Source organism: Anser cygnoides, chromosome 2, assembly GCF_040182565.1.
Source record: "Anser cygnoides isolate HZ-2024a breed goose chromosome 2, Taihu_goose_T2T_genome, whole genome shotgun sequence".
NCBI classification, from domain to species: domain Eukaryota; kingdom Metazoa; phylum Chordata; class Aves; order Anseriformes; family Anatidae; genus Anser; species Anser cygnoides.
Window position 1 is genome coordinate 22629703 of NC_089874.1, and position 16285 is coordinate 22645987.

Here is a 16285-nt window from a genome sequence, read left to right on the forward strand (position 1 = left end):
ATTCTATATTTCCCAAGACAGACCAAGTGCATTATTTCACTGGAACCTGATGGAACTTTTCCTCAGTTTTTATTTTACTTTATTTTTAAACATAAGATCACCTGGTGTTACCTAATCATCCAGGCAGTAATGCTATTATGCAACAGGGTATTTTCCCAAATGTGGATGTACCACTAGTGGTTTTGAATGTTTGGCTTTTTCCAAAGCTAGAGTCTAATAAAATCAAGTTCTCAAGGGAAAGGTAACCATTACTTCTAAAGGTTGAAATATTATTTTTTTTACCTGATCAGGTGAAGTTTTTTCTCCATTGTCTATGAACTGAACATCTGTCATAACAATATGTAATGCAAACATTATTCTGGACATACAGTCTATTTGTGATTTCAATAACAGCGTGTGATAGAATTACTGGCTCAAGCCACTCGGCTGTTTCACAAATATATGTAGCTTTAAGCTTAGTGTTTGCATATAAAAATACATGCATTTTTACACATTGCTCCAGAATTATTTTTCTTCTTCTAATGGGTAAATAATAATGACTCCGTGGTGGTTTTAGTAACTATAGAACAGCTGCTGCATCATTCTGTATGTAACGATTGTTTTATGCTGCTTTTACTTGGACAGTTTCACGTTACGTCTTTATATTTCTTGTTTGTGCTTTGTGGCACTGTTCTACTTCATCTAAATATGTTCTTCTTTTCTGTTATTTTTGTCTTTAGCAAACGAGCATTCAAAAGCTTCCCTGAACTGAAGGATGCAATTTGGGATCAATATTCAGTGTGGACAAACAGATTTGGAGTATTGCTCTTTCTGTATTCTGTGATACTGACAAAGGTTTGTAGGTTATTTGATTTTTGTGTGTGTCTTTGTTAACAGAAAATTTGATCATGTAACCCTTTTCCTGTAAAAAGGTGAACACTAAAGTCAATTGGTAAACTAGTTCAAATCTAGATAAATGGATAGAATGCTGTTTTCACTCATGTTGCAATACATTTGCAGCATGAAAACTTGAAAAGCTCAATCCCTTTTGTGCCTTTTTTCTTCTCATCTGGGATAATTACAGATTTTTGTAAACATCCTTCCTTGTTTATCTCTACCATCAGCTATCAAGAAAAATGTGCTTAGGTTTCAATTCACTACATAAGAACATCAGCCTCTGCAGTAGTCTGTTTCAATACTGCATTCTGTTGCTTTCCATTTCTGTTTCTATTTTCTATCATGAGAAACAAGTGTGTTCAGGTCTCGGCTCATAGAAGAGGGCCAGCCTCCTAATGTTTTACTGTTGCATTCTGCAGTAAATGTCTATTCATTCCTCAGGAGAGCAAAAATATTTATTATTTTTTTGCAGGGTATTGAAAACATAAAAAACGAAATTGAAGATGCAACGGAGCCCTTAATAGATCCTGTTTATGGTCATGGAAGGTAGGATAGAAAGTGTGATTGCTACCATTTCAAATAAATGAGCATGAGTTTTTTATGTTTCTGTATTTGAGCATCCTTTTAGGAAAATACTGACATTATGAGAAGGATTCAGTTATAACTTGGTAATAGGTAAAAGCAACACTTACCATAGCATACCTTTTTCACTGCTTATTCGGGCTACATTTCTACATCAGTGTTGTTAGAGATTGTGTTAGTATCACTGAATTACAAATACACCCTAATTAAAATAATACAGTTAGAGAATGATAAAATAATGTTTTTATTTGGCTATTTTAAGCTCTTTTAACTGCTTTTTCAGAAATAAATTGTCACTTTTAACAGGCTGTTTCTTTCTGTTGCATAGCCAAAGTTTGATTAATCTCCTGTTGACGGGACATGCTGTTTCTAATGTGTGGGATGGAGACAGAGAATGTTCAGGAATGAGTAAGTCAATTCTATTTTATGCTTGTTCGTAATTTTTACCTAGCGTGAGATGCTGACCCTACAGAAATTCACAAGTACTGGCAATCATCTCTATATACCGCTGCTGTCAAACCTTCCGACTTGTAGTTGTTTGATCAGAATAATCTAAGGCAAGTAACCAATAACCAAACCAGAAAAATATATGTAAGGCCAAGTTAAAAAACTTAATGTTTGCTAATTATTTTTTGGTTATTTTGACACCTGCAAACCCTTCAACATAAGAAACTCATAGTGTTGGTAGAAAGGAAGCTTAAGACTACAGCCAGAGATAAAAAGATACATGAGAAGTGATTGAAGGAAGAGAGAAAAGATGACAAAAAAGCATTGAGAAAGCAGATGTGACGATAAATCCAAACTTGTCTTGCTTAAGAAGTCTTGAAGAGTACAGTCTGGTCTCCCCCCCCCCCCCCCCCCCCCTTTTTGATAGACTACACAAATCACTTTCGTAATAGGTACTGATTAACTTTAGAAAACTTAAGATAGCAAATGAAGCTAGTTTTGACTATAATTATCCCAAGGGTTTGGAGAAAATTGAGGGCTCCTAGCAGCAGTTAAGTCTAATTACTGACCTGATGAATAACAAGACATATGTTACCAGATTCTTAAAATGTGCTAAAGAGTATTTTCTGCTTCTCCATTCTCCAAAATGGGAGACATGCTTCTATGGGAGCTTTGGTCCTGGACTTCTGACTTAGGTCAGAACTAATTGAGAACCTAAATTCATGGTATTACTGTGTGAAAAGAGTTCAGTATTCTCAGAAAATAAAAGATTTCTAACTTGGAGTACTAAAGAAAGTACTAAAGGTCTCCCAGAAAGATAATCTGAAAAACAAAGGAGGGAGAGAACTGCAAGGAAAAAAAGGGTCAGGCATGTTCAAGTTCGCAAATCCTAATGCAATTCATTACATGATACTTAAGTAGCTAGACAAATTTAAGTCTCAGAACCATTAACGATTACCATGTGTATCAAAGACAGGAGGTGTCAAAATATTAGAAAAGGGAAAACAGGGTACTTAACAAAAACGACAAGAAATGCTAAAGGAAGAACCCTGGAGAAAGGACAATTTAAACTTCCAAAGGGTCTTGAAATAAATTAGTAGTCAATATGCATGCATGAGAAGGATGAAAACCAAAGAACAGCCAGCATAAGCTCATCAATAATAGACTGCAGTAATCCAGTCTGAATGCCTTGGTAAGAAGTCTAGCAAATAAGAGTGAGAAGAGTTAGATACAATATCTAAATGACATTCTGATAAGACTGATGCAGAAGTACAGCCTCTATGGAATCATAAATAGGTGGAAGCCTAAAAAGTCTCAAAGGAGATTCCGCTACTTGTACATAGTCAAACCAGAGCATTTTAATTCAGATCTTGCATAAATCTATCTTAAATTTCAATTCAAGTCAGTATTTTCAGCAACGACTTACATGATGGAAAATCCTTGTGTAAAAATAAATAAAAAAAATACAGGCTTTGTATTTTTGAAACCTGAAACAGACTTTGTAGAAGCAGAGGAGAGGATGTGAATACCTTTAGAATTTGAAGTGTTCATGCTTTCAGACCATCATCTTTGTAAAAATAAATTAACAACAAAAATCAAAAGCGCAGTACAATTGAATTGAAAGAAAAAGTACAAAATGAAGATCTGGCCAAGCACAACAATAAAAAAAAGTCAATGAGTACTCATATAAGGTATGGTAGAATCACAAAATAATGCATTGTTGAAAGCAAAACAATCTCTAGAAGTCATCTCATCCAACCCCCTACTCAGTGTAGTTCCAGTTAGATCACAGCTGTGGCCACTCGAGCTTTGAGTATCTCCAGGGATGCAGATTCCACAACCTACCTGGGTAACCTGTTCCATCATTTCGCCACTCTCTTGGAAAAGTATTTTCCCAGTACTGGGATGGAGTTTCCACATTTCAGCTTCTGGTCACAGCCTCTTGTCCTTCCACTGTGTTCCTCCAAGAATAGCTAGCCTCTGACTCCATCATGTCCTCCCGTCAGATAGTCATAGGCAGCAATAAGATTCCCCCCATCACGTTATCGTTCTCTTGTTGGGATGAAACAAACTCATCTCTCAGCCTCTCCTTGTACATCATGTGTTCCAGCCTCCTAATCATCTCAGTGGTTCTCCACTGGACTTGCTCCACTTTGTCAATGTCTCTCCTGTTCTGGGGAGCCCAAAACTCCAGTGGTGGTCTCACAAGTGCCAGAGAGAGGGAACCATCACTTCCCTCCATGTGCTGGCTGTCCTCCTAACACAGCCCAAGATGCAGCTGACCTTTGGTGTAGTGGCACACTGATGACCCGTGTGCAACTCGTTCACACAGACCTCAGGTCCTTTTCCACAAAGCTGCTTCCTAGCCAGTCAGTGCCGGCCAATTGTGCTGCATGGGCTTATTCCTGTGTGGATGCATGACTTTTATCTGCCCTTGGTGAATATCATAAGTTTCCTGACAGTTCATTTACCTAGCCTGGTGTGTCTACTCTGAATAACGTCCCTGCCTCCAGTGTACTGGCCAATCTTCCTGACTTCCTGAGACTGTTTCCCTTTCCGTGATCCAGGTCATTTTATAACCTCAGCCTGTAGCTGACAATCCTGTATTCACTGATTAACATTAAAGATTTTGTGCAGTTATGTTTTATTTCCACTAGAGGTCTGCTAAAAATCAAAGTACAGTAAACAAGGAGACTGTCCAAGCAGGAATACGACACATACCATGTTTGCAGGGACCACAGTGAAGTAGCAGTGAGAAGACTCAGCCTCAACGCAGAAACAGGAAAAACAATAGGTGATAATATTATCATAAGCCAATACACTTATGAAATTTTCAAAATTACACTTGCCCTGTGTTTTTATTCAGAGGTTGCATAAAGATACTTTAACTCTTGTTCAGTTATTTAAGTAGGTAATTTTTAATTACTGAAGTAAAATTTTCAAATTAATTTAAAACAATCTAAAAATTTAAAAAATTTTTAAAAAACAATTTAAAAGTTACTGTCAGTAATCTTTTTAGAGAAAAAGAACATACTGAATTACGCACTTCAAGAATTACCAAGTAGTTTGCAAGTGACACTCAGAGCTGTAACTTACATGGTAATGCAAATTTTCCAAGTTGGGCAGAAGTTAACCGGCGTTTTTCTTAAGCCACCACTTGTACAACTACCAGTGAAATGTCGGTCTTCTGACTTCCTAGCTTTCTTCTCGTTTCCTATGTACATATTCCTGTTTAAACTACTCATCTTATTCTAATCTCAGTTGCTGTTCATTTGTCTGTTCTCTTTTCATGAAGTAATTTCTGACAAACTAATCAAATTTTGCATCAGGCATTTTAAGGAGAAGCTCGCAAAAATTTCATGAAAAGTGAGGACTTTCAGAGAGAACAAACTTAACGCTTCCCATGAGATAGATTGCATGCTGGACTCAAGTGTTGGCTGTTGCTTTACTGGTCAGCACGTTAGTATAACTAAACTGCCTTGCATGTGTGGCCTTGCTAGGCTGGTAGTGAGGAAATGAACAAGGAAATTGAGAGTCAGGGATTGTGGTGGAGCAGGGGACAAACTATGAAGGAGGACTGGGCGTGGGTGTTTAAGATATTGCTTGAAGAGGTTCTAATAATAGAAATCTTTGAGAAATACACTTTTATTTTTACATTCTGTGTTTTGTGGGATTTGTATTTTGGCTGGAGCTACCCTGCTTATTTTCAGTTCAGTGTTTTAAAACCAAAACTTTATTGATCTTAGTTAATTAGAGTAAACTTCCTGTCTTTCTTATGTGAAATGTAAGAAGTGTTTCAAAAATGAAATCCTGGAGTCACTTTTTCTAACTAATGCCAAGAATTTGTGATGTTTCAGATAGTCGCTAGGTGGTAGTATTCTTATACCGTTGGTAACAGTATCATTAAATTCTAAAATCATCGTTAATTTGTACCTGAACTTTTAAAGGCTCTGCATTTCTCCATTTTTAGAAATCTGCTTATACTTGCAAAGGTACTTTTTGTCAGGGGTAAAAAAAAAAAAAAAATCTTAATCTGGTTGGTTTCTGAATCACAGAATGGTTGAGGTTGGAAGGCATCTCTGCAAGTTGTGTGGTACAACCTCCCTGCTCAAGCAGGGATGCCTAGAGCAGAGTGTCTAGGACCATGTCCAGGTGGCTTTTGAATATATCCAAGAAGGAAGGTTCCACCACCTCTCTGGGCAGCCTGTTCATTATAACCTGAATCATTGTTTTCTGACTAGCAAATATTAATTGTGTTTTTGTTCTGTGCGTCAGCTCTTAAATCTGAAGCCTTTGTTTATCAGACAGAGTTTTACATTAATTTTATTGATTTTTTCCAAAATGTGATATGTTAAGATTATGTCCTTAATATGTAGTGTTACTTCTGTGATTCATTTCTCTTTGTTGCACATAGAAATATGTTATTTCAGAGCAATAGCTACTCCCTAGTTTGAAGAATCCTTCAGTACGTTCTGAATTGAGATCTCTCTTGCCCTTGGCTCAAATGAAGGTTGAATTGTCAAAGCATATTGCAGTTTATAGCAGCTGCGAAGTTGGTGAGGTAAAGGGGTTCTGCAAAGAAACGTCTATGCACCCCCGTATGTTTTAATTCAAGAAAATTTGAAGATAATTCTTGAAAGCGTATTTTCAGATCAAAGAATCCTAGGTTGCGAAGAGGTCCTTTTACACGTATAGCTGCCACCTCTAACGAATGAGTTGTACCTGCAGGCCACAAAGGTAGTAAATGAACTAACATTGTAAGTTTGGTTTCGTTATTCTTAATGGTGGAGGAAAAGTTAAACCATGTCTATAATAACTGTTCTCCACTGTTGCAAAATTCAGTCATTAAAACTCAAAGTTGGTGAAGGAAGCGTGGCATAGGCTCCATGCACTGTTGAGATGATGTATATGTAAGCCCAGAGCTCCTTCAATTCCATACGGTTATGACTAGTTTCTAAGCCTGAATTTTGAAGTACTTTCTTACTCTCTGATAGAGATCTTCAAAAAAAGCTGAGTGCTCTTTCAGTCAACTTTTTCAGTACAGCTCTTTCAGTAGTATGTAAATAGTCTAGATGTCGCTAACAGCTGTGTGTGCTTGAGAGCTGTATGATTCATTAAGTGGAAGTTGGTATAGAAAAATCAAATTGAGAGAACACTTTATTTCCTACTAACAGAACTGCTAGTTACAAAATTCTCATGTTTTATTGTTCAGAATGTGAAATGTTTAACATAAATAAAGCTGTGGAACTCTTAAAATTAAAAGAATACACACACAGATCTTTTCTTTCCCCTTCAGGAAAGCTGTTTTTCTTAACTTTTTCTGAGAATAATTTTGGTGTAAGATACAAGTACTTCTAATAAAACCAGCAACTTTTGAAAAGAGGTATCAACAGCAAACTTCATTTAAAAACATCTGTTTGACTCTAATTTCTTTATAGAGAGGGAAATTATTAAACCTTTCCAGTTTTTTTTTTTACTATACCTTAATGATTTATCTTTGCTGAAACTGCATTACTTTTTAAAATTGTTGTTCCTTGACCAATTTTGAAAGCAAGAAAAAGCAACTTAAAAGAGGCTGTGAGGATTTTTCTGGAATAAATCTGGGTTTTGTTTTGAACAGAACTTCTTGGTATACATAAACAAGCAACAATTGGCTTTTTGACATTGATGGAATCTCTGAGGTACTGTAAGGTAAGCTATTTTCTGTATAATTTACAATTTTTCTTTCACTGTGGTGTTTTGTGCTTCTTTGACTATTACTAAAAGCTTCACTGTGAACAATGGGAGATATTACAGAACTTACAAAGTATTTTCAACTTCAAATTAAAACTGAAAATAATAGTATATTAAAGAATTAAAATTGTTAAATGCATCTTACTGAGTAAATGTATGATGCTATTTAAATTAAAACTTTATTGCACCAACTTGAGATAGCAAGTTAGAAGCTCATATTATTACCAAAATAATGCTTAATGCAAGTTATATAGGTGGTTATGAAACTCTTGTCTTCAAACAGTATCTAGTCCCAAGGAGATTTGCTAATCGTGAATGCTGCAGTTCTAGTTTTCTTTTTACGCTATTGCTGTCTTCCACTTAAAATGCCATAAGTATGAATTGTAAAACTGTTAAGTTAAATGTTAGTTAATATAATGTATTGAAGATCTAGTAATTACTTTGTATACTTATCTATGCACATCTGAAAGCTGCTGAAGTTGTTGAAAGTTGCTTAATCTATGTTGTTTCTTCATGTCATGACACAGACTTCCTTTATTTAATGATTTTATTCGAGAAATTGTGTTCTAGAAAATCATACTACTACATGCATACTACAGCATTGATAATCTTAATTTCAAAAGGCTTTTTGATTGATCTCTGCTTCTTCTTCAAGCTATATTGAATTCTTTTAACTTAGCTCATGGTTAAAGAGGATTGTGTGGTTTTCAAAATATCGTGTATTGATAGACACTGCCCCTTCATTTGTTAATTGTCATTTCTGAATTGATACATCCAAAACCAGGTAATAAGTGGACTTCTACCTCATTTAGCATCTGATTACATTATTGTTAGGCATAGGAGTAGTTAATCCTGTGCATTTTGAAGTGTCTCCAAGGCTGAAGTACTAGATATTGATGATACCACTTTCTCAATGATGTCATCTTTCAGTTAATTACTGTAAGTTACGTTGTTTTCCAAGTCGATCAGGAATCAGAGATTTAACCTGTAATCCAAGTATTTTACACAGTTTTGATATTTTGTTGAACACTTTATAGTAGTGTTCAGAGCATTTGGGTCTCCACTGACTGATTTGTCATTAGCTTGATCGCTGATGAGATGAATTTCCTGGGTTTGCTTTGTGATTCTTATTTTATTACAACTTTTTAGGTTGGCTCCTATTTGAAGTCTCCAAAATTCCCCATCTGGATACTCGGCAGTGAAACACATCTCACAGTCTTTTTTGCCAAGGTATGTTAGATGTGATTTTTGTTACGTAACCTCAGGCAGATAAACACCACATAAATCCGAAGTTCAGATCTTGCCACGACATGAGTTTCATGTGGCTTCGATATAAAATGTAGTCACCAAAACTTTTAATTAAGCCTACCTTTGAAGACAGACTTGAAGTGTTTTAATGATACCTGTTAAATTTAGTGAAATCTTTTGATTCTGGTTTAATTTATTGAGGGTATGGGGGGAAGGGGGTGCTTTAGAACACCGTAATTGTGATACATACTGTCTTGAATTTTTATTGTGCAAGAGAGGGATAAAAAAGAAATAGTTACATGTAGGTGACTATTAGTAGTTTAATCTTTCTGTGACAGTACTTTCACAGATTTTAATCTATAACCATAGATACCTTTGTCCTAGGTTAAAAATAGATACAGGACACTTGCAATAATTCCTTTTATTTACTCTAATAGGTATGTATGATAATCACAAGTCCTCAGTTTAAAACCTTAGACCAAAGTTTCTGATCAGTTTCTATTTGTTTAGTAGAAGATTGTAAGATTTTTTTTTCTCATACACTTATAATTTCTACAGAACACTTTCTGATTAAAAACACTTACTGAAACTTTATCTGGTACTTATTAGTGCATTTATTAGTCTTTATTACAAATGAACTTTCCTATACTTAGTATCTTACAAATGAATGACTATTTTTAGGAATAAATCTTGAAAGTAAGTAGTAGAACGTATGACAAAATGAAGGCCATAATTTCTTCAGTTGTTGAATTTGCCATAAATAAAAATAAAGAAGAAACAGAGTAGCAGGCTTATATAATAAAAGTGAACAAAAGAAACCCACGATAATTGGAAGCGTATATGCAGCAATTTCTTTAACCTTACTTTTAAAAAAATACACAATTAGCTCATATTCTGCGTTGAATTTTTTGCAAACGCTATACTAGAACTTCCTTGAATTCCTGTTGGTCTAAAAAGGAATTGCTTTTTCTTTCCCACACTACAGAAAAAAAATCTATATTCTACTTTACTTGTTTTCTGCCTACTATTTCCCCAAACAGTCTTTTCAAGTAAATTTTTTGGATTTCAGTTTCGAAGTTTTTTCACTTTTTTTGGAATAATCCTATGTCAGTACCTTATTCTGTAGATAGCGTTATGAGTCATGATAGGTATAAATAAAATAGACACAATCGTCCTGTTATCCAAGTCAGGTAAACCTGTCCAGAATGTTACTGTATCTCCAAATGTTTTGTGTTTACAGGGACTATTTCCAGGTAGAAATCCATTTCGAATGCTCTTTCTTTTACAACGTAGAGGTCTCTTTGCTGGGTTTAAGGTAACTAGGCGTCAATGCCTAGTGCTTCCAGTATAGCTTGGCTCTTCTTTCCTTGCTGAACTCCAAATAGGCTGTGAAAAACTTCATCTTGTGATTAGTATCTCAGGAATCAAAGAGCAGGAAAAGAAAGCAATGGGGGCTTGGCAAAGAATTTCCCAGATTTTTTTCTTATGAAAAGAGGTGGGAGCTGAAGGTGTGTAAAAGTTCCGTGAGTACTTTGTATGTCTGTCCTCACCCTAAAGTCAGGGTTGGTAAGCATTTCAGGTGGAGCAGAAATGTCAGCTATGCAGAGGAAGTACTGAATCATGTTGCAGTTACCAGTTGAAGCTGCTTGCTGAACACTGTAGGAAGAAACCTGAATACGTTGCCAGATGGTTAGTCAGTAAGTTGTTAAAGTAGTGTGTGTAGTTCTCTGGATGATGCTTCATACTGAGGATGTAACTTCCAGCTCGATGTTGAATATGATTAGACAGAGAAATCTTCAGAACTGAACGAGGAAAATGGAGAGGGAAGACAAAAGCAATTTAGATCAGGTTTGGATAGAAATAAATATGGCTCTAATTCTCTGAAGCTGCGTATAATTGACAGGAGCCTAAACCCTTATGCTTAAATAGAACATCTAAGCAATTGCTAAGCAGAGGAGTAGTCGCTGTTGTAGTTAGCTGTGTAATTAGGCCAAGAAGCCTAGAAAAAGGCAATCTTCCTATAATATCGTCCCTATGGGCAGATTCTTCATTGTTCCTTCAGGGACCTTTATTGAACGTGAAGGTTCAACAGACAAAAAGTTTTACTTAAATGCTGCATACCACCCTTCTCAAAATTGGCAGCTGTTGTTTACTCAGTTGCTTCATTCAGGTTTTACATTTCATTTGAAGTACAGCAATAAACATTGGTGTCTTCACTGTGGAATGAAACCATCCACCATGGTTTTCTATCTTAGAACATTTTGTATTAAATACCGAAAATGTTATAGACAACTGTTGCTGTCTGCCAGAATATATTTGCATCACTAAATCTGAACTGTTTTGCTGTAGCTGTGACTTTCAGAGGAATGTTTAGTCATACTTTCTAAAATAAATCTGTCCATAGCAACCAGCCTGAAACTTACCTTCTACATTTTCAGTGGATTTTAATGAATGAGCAAAGTGCAACATAGCATTTTTGTGCTGAAAATCACACTTTAGGATAAAAGTGAAAATAAAAAACAAACTAGTTCATGACTAAGCTTAAATTCTCTTGCTGCTGCCTGAAATAGCCTTAAACAGTGACAGCTGAGTCAATTCCAAGTTGTAGCAAAAGTCTACCAGTAGGTCAGTAGTTTCCCCCATTATTAATGGAAGTTGAAATAATGGAGATTTTATCTACATGGTTTTCATCACCATGTCAGGATTGTCAAAACTCATTTGGGATGTACAGAGATATTTCATTCAGCCTCGTTTCATTACAGGGAATTGGAGGTACACAGAAATGACATAAGAATTAGTTTCTTCCTTAATGAGATGAACCTTCACCTCACATTTTCCGTATTTTAGTTTCTTAGGTCTCAAGGAAAAATGCTACAGATTGTTCTGTAGTTCAGTATGTCATAAAGTTGGTAAGGACATACGAACGCTTGCATTACCTGAATAGTTCTTCAGAACTCTCTGATACTTACGTCTGTCAAAGTAGATCTGAAAAAAATGGGGTGAAAAGTTGGGAGGGGAGCAAGTGTTAGCAGGGGATTGTAATTAGTACTAGAATATTTTCTTTTTTTTCCAATTATGACTGTGTACGTATATGGTTAGAAAGTTGCTTGATGCTCAGCAATCTGGGAAGTGTGGCTATTCCTCCTAGTTACCTATCATAGATGCTGCATTTGTCACAAGGTGGATTTTCCCTGAAAAACTGACTATGTAGGTTCTTCGCAGGCAGCTAAATCCAGTCTGCCATCATTTCTGCCTCTCCCTGCCTTCCCTTCCTCTCACTGAATAAGACAACTCTCAAATGGCCTCAGGCCAACAAAAATAAACAAGGAAAGCTTCATCTGACATTCTAAGTATCCCTGTCAGACGGTGATCATGCAAATAGACAGTATTGTAAATGTCCTCTAAAATCAACTTTTTTTTTTAAATTGTGTAGAGAAGAAAATGAAAAATGGGGTGGTTCTGACAATGTAGAGATAAGGAGGTGATGCTCCGGATGAAATACTGTATGGTCAGGTTTTGGTTGTTTTTATTATCCTCATAACAGGAAGTTATGACAAGCTGAGACTGTTCAGAACCTGTAGGAATGTCAGAGCATCATCAGGCACTGTAAAAAAAAAAAAATCAACTAGTTTATGTGGTTTTCATGTAAAATAAGAAAATGTTTCAGTGAAAATAATAGGAAGAACAATAGATTAATAGCTGCTTTCTAAATAGTGTCTGCTGACATACTAACTTGCATGTTCTGGAAGTTTGAATTCAGAGTTTTTAAAAGTGAAAAGACAACATGGAATGAGTCCCCAGGGACTTTGGGTTATTGTACTTCATTCTCGGTTCTTGGAGCGCACAGACCTCAACAGAATCAAGCTGTCCACTTCCATTTTTAGTTACAGCATTGTAGCATTTCTAGACTTCAGGAATCACATAAGCAGAGGAAACTACTGGCTGAGACATCTGAACAAGTTACAAGTAACGCTTTTTAAGGAAAATGTGCCTGTTTTGCTGGGTTGGGACTATTCTTATGGTTTTGGATTACAGTTTTCTATTTTTCTAATTTTGAGTGCTGTAACCTGTTTACGTATTCTCAGGGCCTTTCTGCAGTATCCTCAATAATATTATCTCTCGGAAGAAAAGTCATTTACCTCTCTTCCTAAACAAACTTTTAAACCAAATTTTAGTAGAGAGACACCTGAGCAAACACTGGCATTGCTATAGGAAATCCTGAATTTGGGTCAGTGGTGTTTGCCAGCACTGCCCAAAGGAGGAATGTTACTGAATGACATCTAACTTAAGAACATCAACAGAGAATGACAGTGGCCGTGAAAGAAAACAAGATGTATGTGTAAAAATTCAACCGTTACTAGTGTATGCTAACAATAATGGTCTATACAAAAGTAAACTGTGTGTATCTGAATAAATTATACTTCTCCATTAATAGAGGAGTTCTGTGTAGGGAAGGTAGTGAAAAATGTCTACTCCCTTCGTTTTGGGTAATCAGGTAATCGGATTTTGAAGTGTTTCTTCGCTAGAGAAGAAATCAGAATCAGATTTTGAAGAATTCCACCTCAGGAAATGGTTACAGAGTATGTGGTTTCAGAGTCTTAAGTTTCCAAGAGTAAGTGGAATTGGTTCTGGTTGGGACTGTCTGGCAGGAGGATGTAGATGAGTATGTAAGTCAATGGCGGTAACTTCTGGGCTCAAGCAGGGGGTTAGTTTTCTGTGTTGCTGATGAAGAGCAGGGAGACAGATGCTGCTCTGTTTTTGACAAATGCTCTGACCTGGTTAAATCAGCAGTGAGGCTTCAGATATATTTCCATCAGTTGTTAAGAGCTCTTTCTGCAAGAAAAGACCCCTCTTTGAAGTGAATGTTAGGGCAGGGTGTTCCCTGTGGTATCTGTGAGCCTGCAGAGAATTTAATTTATTCCGCTGGTTACTTTGAGCTTCACAGTGTAAGTGCTGTTGTTAAACAAATGAATTTAAATTGTTCTGAATAATGCAGTAGTTCACAGGGGTTGCTTTGTCCGAATAGTTTTGTAGCCAAAAGGCCAGTTCTATTCTCAATGATGGTTTCATCGTTGGAAAGGGGTACCTCAAAATACAATACTTCTGTAAGGTATCTACCCTGTTCTGGCTTTGCAAGATCACAGAGCGTGACTGTGAAACCTTATTCTTCTCTTTGTAGGTCTGCTGCAATCTTACTTTCTGATTAAATTGTTCCTAATGCAGATGCGTGTTTGTGTCTCAGAGCAGGCGCTTCTGGGCCATTTCTTTGTCTGTCTGTCTGGGAGGCTTCCTATGGGGAAACAAGTACTTACTTTCATATATATATGTAACTTACACAGCAGCATTTACCCAAGTAAATTGTAGGTTAAATTTATTTATTTTTTAATTAGTGGAATGGCATCTTCAGGTAGGGCCTTTCCTTGCTGCCACATGGTATGCAGAGGAACTGTGGAAAGGCATTGGAGGCACTGCTTCATAACTTGTATCCATGCTATACTGAACCACGTTATATCAGTTACAGCTTTTGTCCTTGTTCCAATACAAGGATGCCTAGAATTGTACACAAGATTTTTTGAGGATCTTAACCTCAAGGCAGAGTTGATGCTGCTCTTGTCAAAAGTGCTCTGCATCTCCTAGTATAACTAGCAATTATGGGGACTTAGTGTTTAGATCACAGAGGCAGTAACTCAATCATAAGATTTTTACATTATTTGTTCTCGGAGTTGAGACACTGAAAAATTGTAACATAGAGGTCATTAAACTGAGAGGGCGTAAGGCTTACAATATTCATCAAACCGGCTATTTGGGGATTTACCAACAAAAAGAATGCTTTCACTGTGTTTATCCTGATTTCTCTGACTAATTTCAGACACTTATCTTTATTTATAAGTTCCCTAAAGTTTCAGATATTTTTAACATTCATCCCATTATGTATAGCTTTCACTGTGATCATTTAAGGACATTGTTCATGGTTGGCTGATATAGACCATGAAATGTAATTGTATATACCCCTAAGCAAATAAGCAAATTACTTCCTTTTGGGAAAAGATTTCTCATCCATCTGTTTTCTTTCAGAGGGGGAATTTGAGTTTCTATACATGATGTAGATGAGAACAGGACTGCTTAGATGATATCACTTTTCATGTGTTTATGTTGTTCCAATTTTTGTGTCACTGAATTATTCCTCCTGAAATATTACATGTTAGTACTGTTTTGTGCAGAAGTAGAGGAGGGAATGACTTTGTACTGTCGTCTTGGATGCTGTTTCCAAGCCTAGATGAAAACTCGTGAAATGGGGCAGAAAATAGTTCTAGTAGTTCCAATGGGAACTTTTGGTCCAGTAAAATCTAAGTCTAAAAATTCAAAGTAAAATGCTAGCACTTGTTACATGAGGTGCCCTTTGAAAACAAGAAGAGAAGGAGAGATTAAATAAGAAAAGAAATAAAACCAATGCAATGTAAGGAGCCTTTTGTAGGTCCACAAATGAAAAAAAAAAAAAAACCTCCTTTCCTTGAACTGTTAAGTTCTCAATTTAGCATATTGTCGGAGCACTTCCAAATTGGAAAAATTACAAAGAAAATACGCTTAAGTAATAGCCATGAATATCACACTAAAAATGCCATTTCTTAATAAAAAATGCCATTTCTTAGTATATGCAGAGTGTCTCGCAAATAGTAAATGCATCAAAGACATTGTTAAATACACTTTTATAAAGTATAAGTCACTGTATCAAGTAAATTCTGAACGTCAAAGCATAGAAACGAAGGCTGAGAACATCACTGTATCATTCTGTATCCCTTTTAGGTATGAAACCAATGTTGGTTCCAGCTATATTTGATACAATAGAGAAGACATGGGGCCTGAGTCATCACATGACGGGTAGATATTCTGTTTTTCAAATTTGGAGGAATAGGAATCCCAGCTTACTATTAAAAATGATGAATAAAGTGATAAAATTTTTAATAGTATTACAGTTTTTAAATATCAATCATATTGATATTTACAGAAACATGTATAAAAAGTTATTCCTAATTCCAGTTCAAGTGAAAAACAAAATGCTGATGGCTTTTTCTCCATCATCTGCTTTTTCCATTAGTCAGGTACCTTGGCCTCTCCAGCTATAACTTGTACTCAATTCTGGTGTTATCACCTTAGTGATATCACTTTAATTATCACTTTAGTTCCGTTTTCAGCTATATTAAATAGCAAAGCATTGTTCATGCTATTGCTCAGTAGTACAATAGGATATAGCCATCCAGCAAGTCCTGATCTGAAGTTTTATATCCACACCTCTTCTAATATAATGTTCTCTCATACATTGTATTACTGGGTTTTGTTGTTGTTTGTTGTTTTGTTTTTTTTTCTGCTGGTCATGAAGCACGTCCACCTCATTCAATGC

The 16285-nt window shown here is 36.0% G+C and overlaps 1 protein-coding gene across 3 annotated transcripts in view; it reads left to right on the plus strand.

Annotated features, from left to right (window-relative positions):
- The window catches only part of MINDY3 (MINDY lysine 48 deubiquitinase 3), a 49723-nt gene that overhangs the window by 14948 nt on the left and 18490 nt on the right, over window positions 1-16285 (plus strand). For all 3 annotated transcript variants that reach the window (XM_048061727.2, XM_066991671.1, XM_048061728.2), the window contains 5 exons: window positions 720-834; window positions 1349-1422; window positions 1787-1866; window positions 7526-7596; window positions 8788-8868. In XM_048061727.2, the coding sequence (XP_047917684.1) occupies window positions 720-834; window positions 1349-1422; window positions 1787-1866; window positions 7526-7596; window positions 8788-8868 (421 nt within the window). The remainder of the gene's footprint in view (window positions 1-719; window positions 835-1348; window positions 1423-1786; window positions 1867-7525; window positions 7597-8787; window positions 8869-16285) is intronic.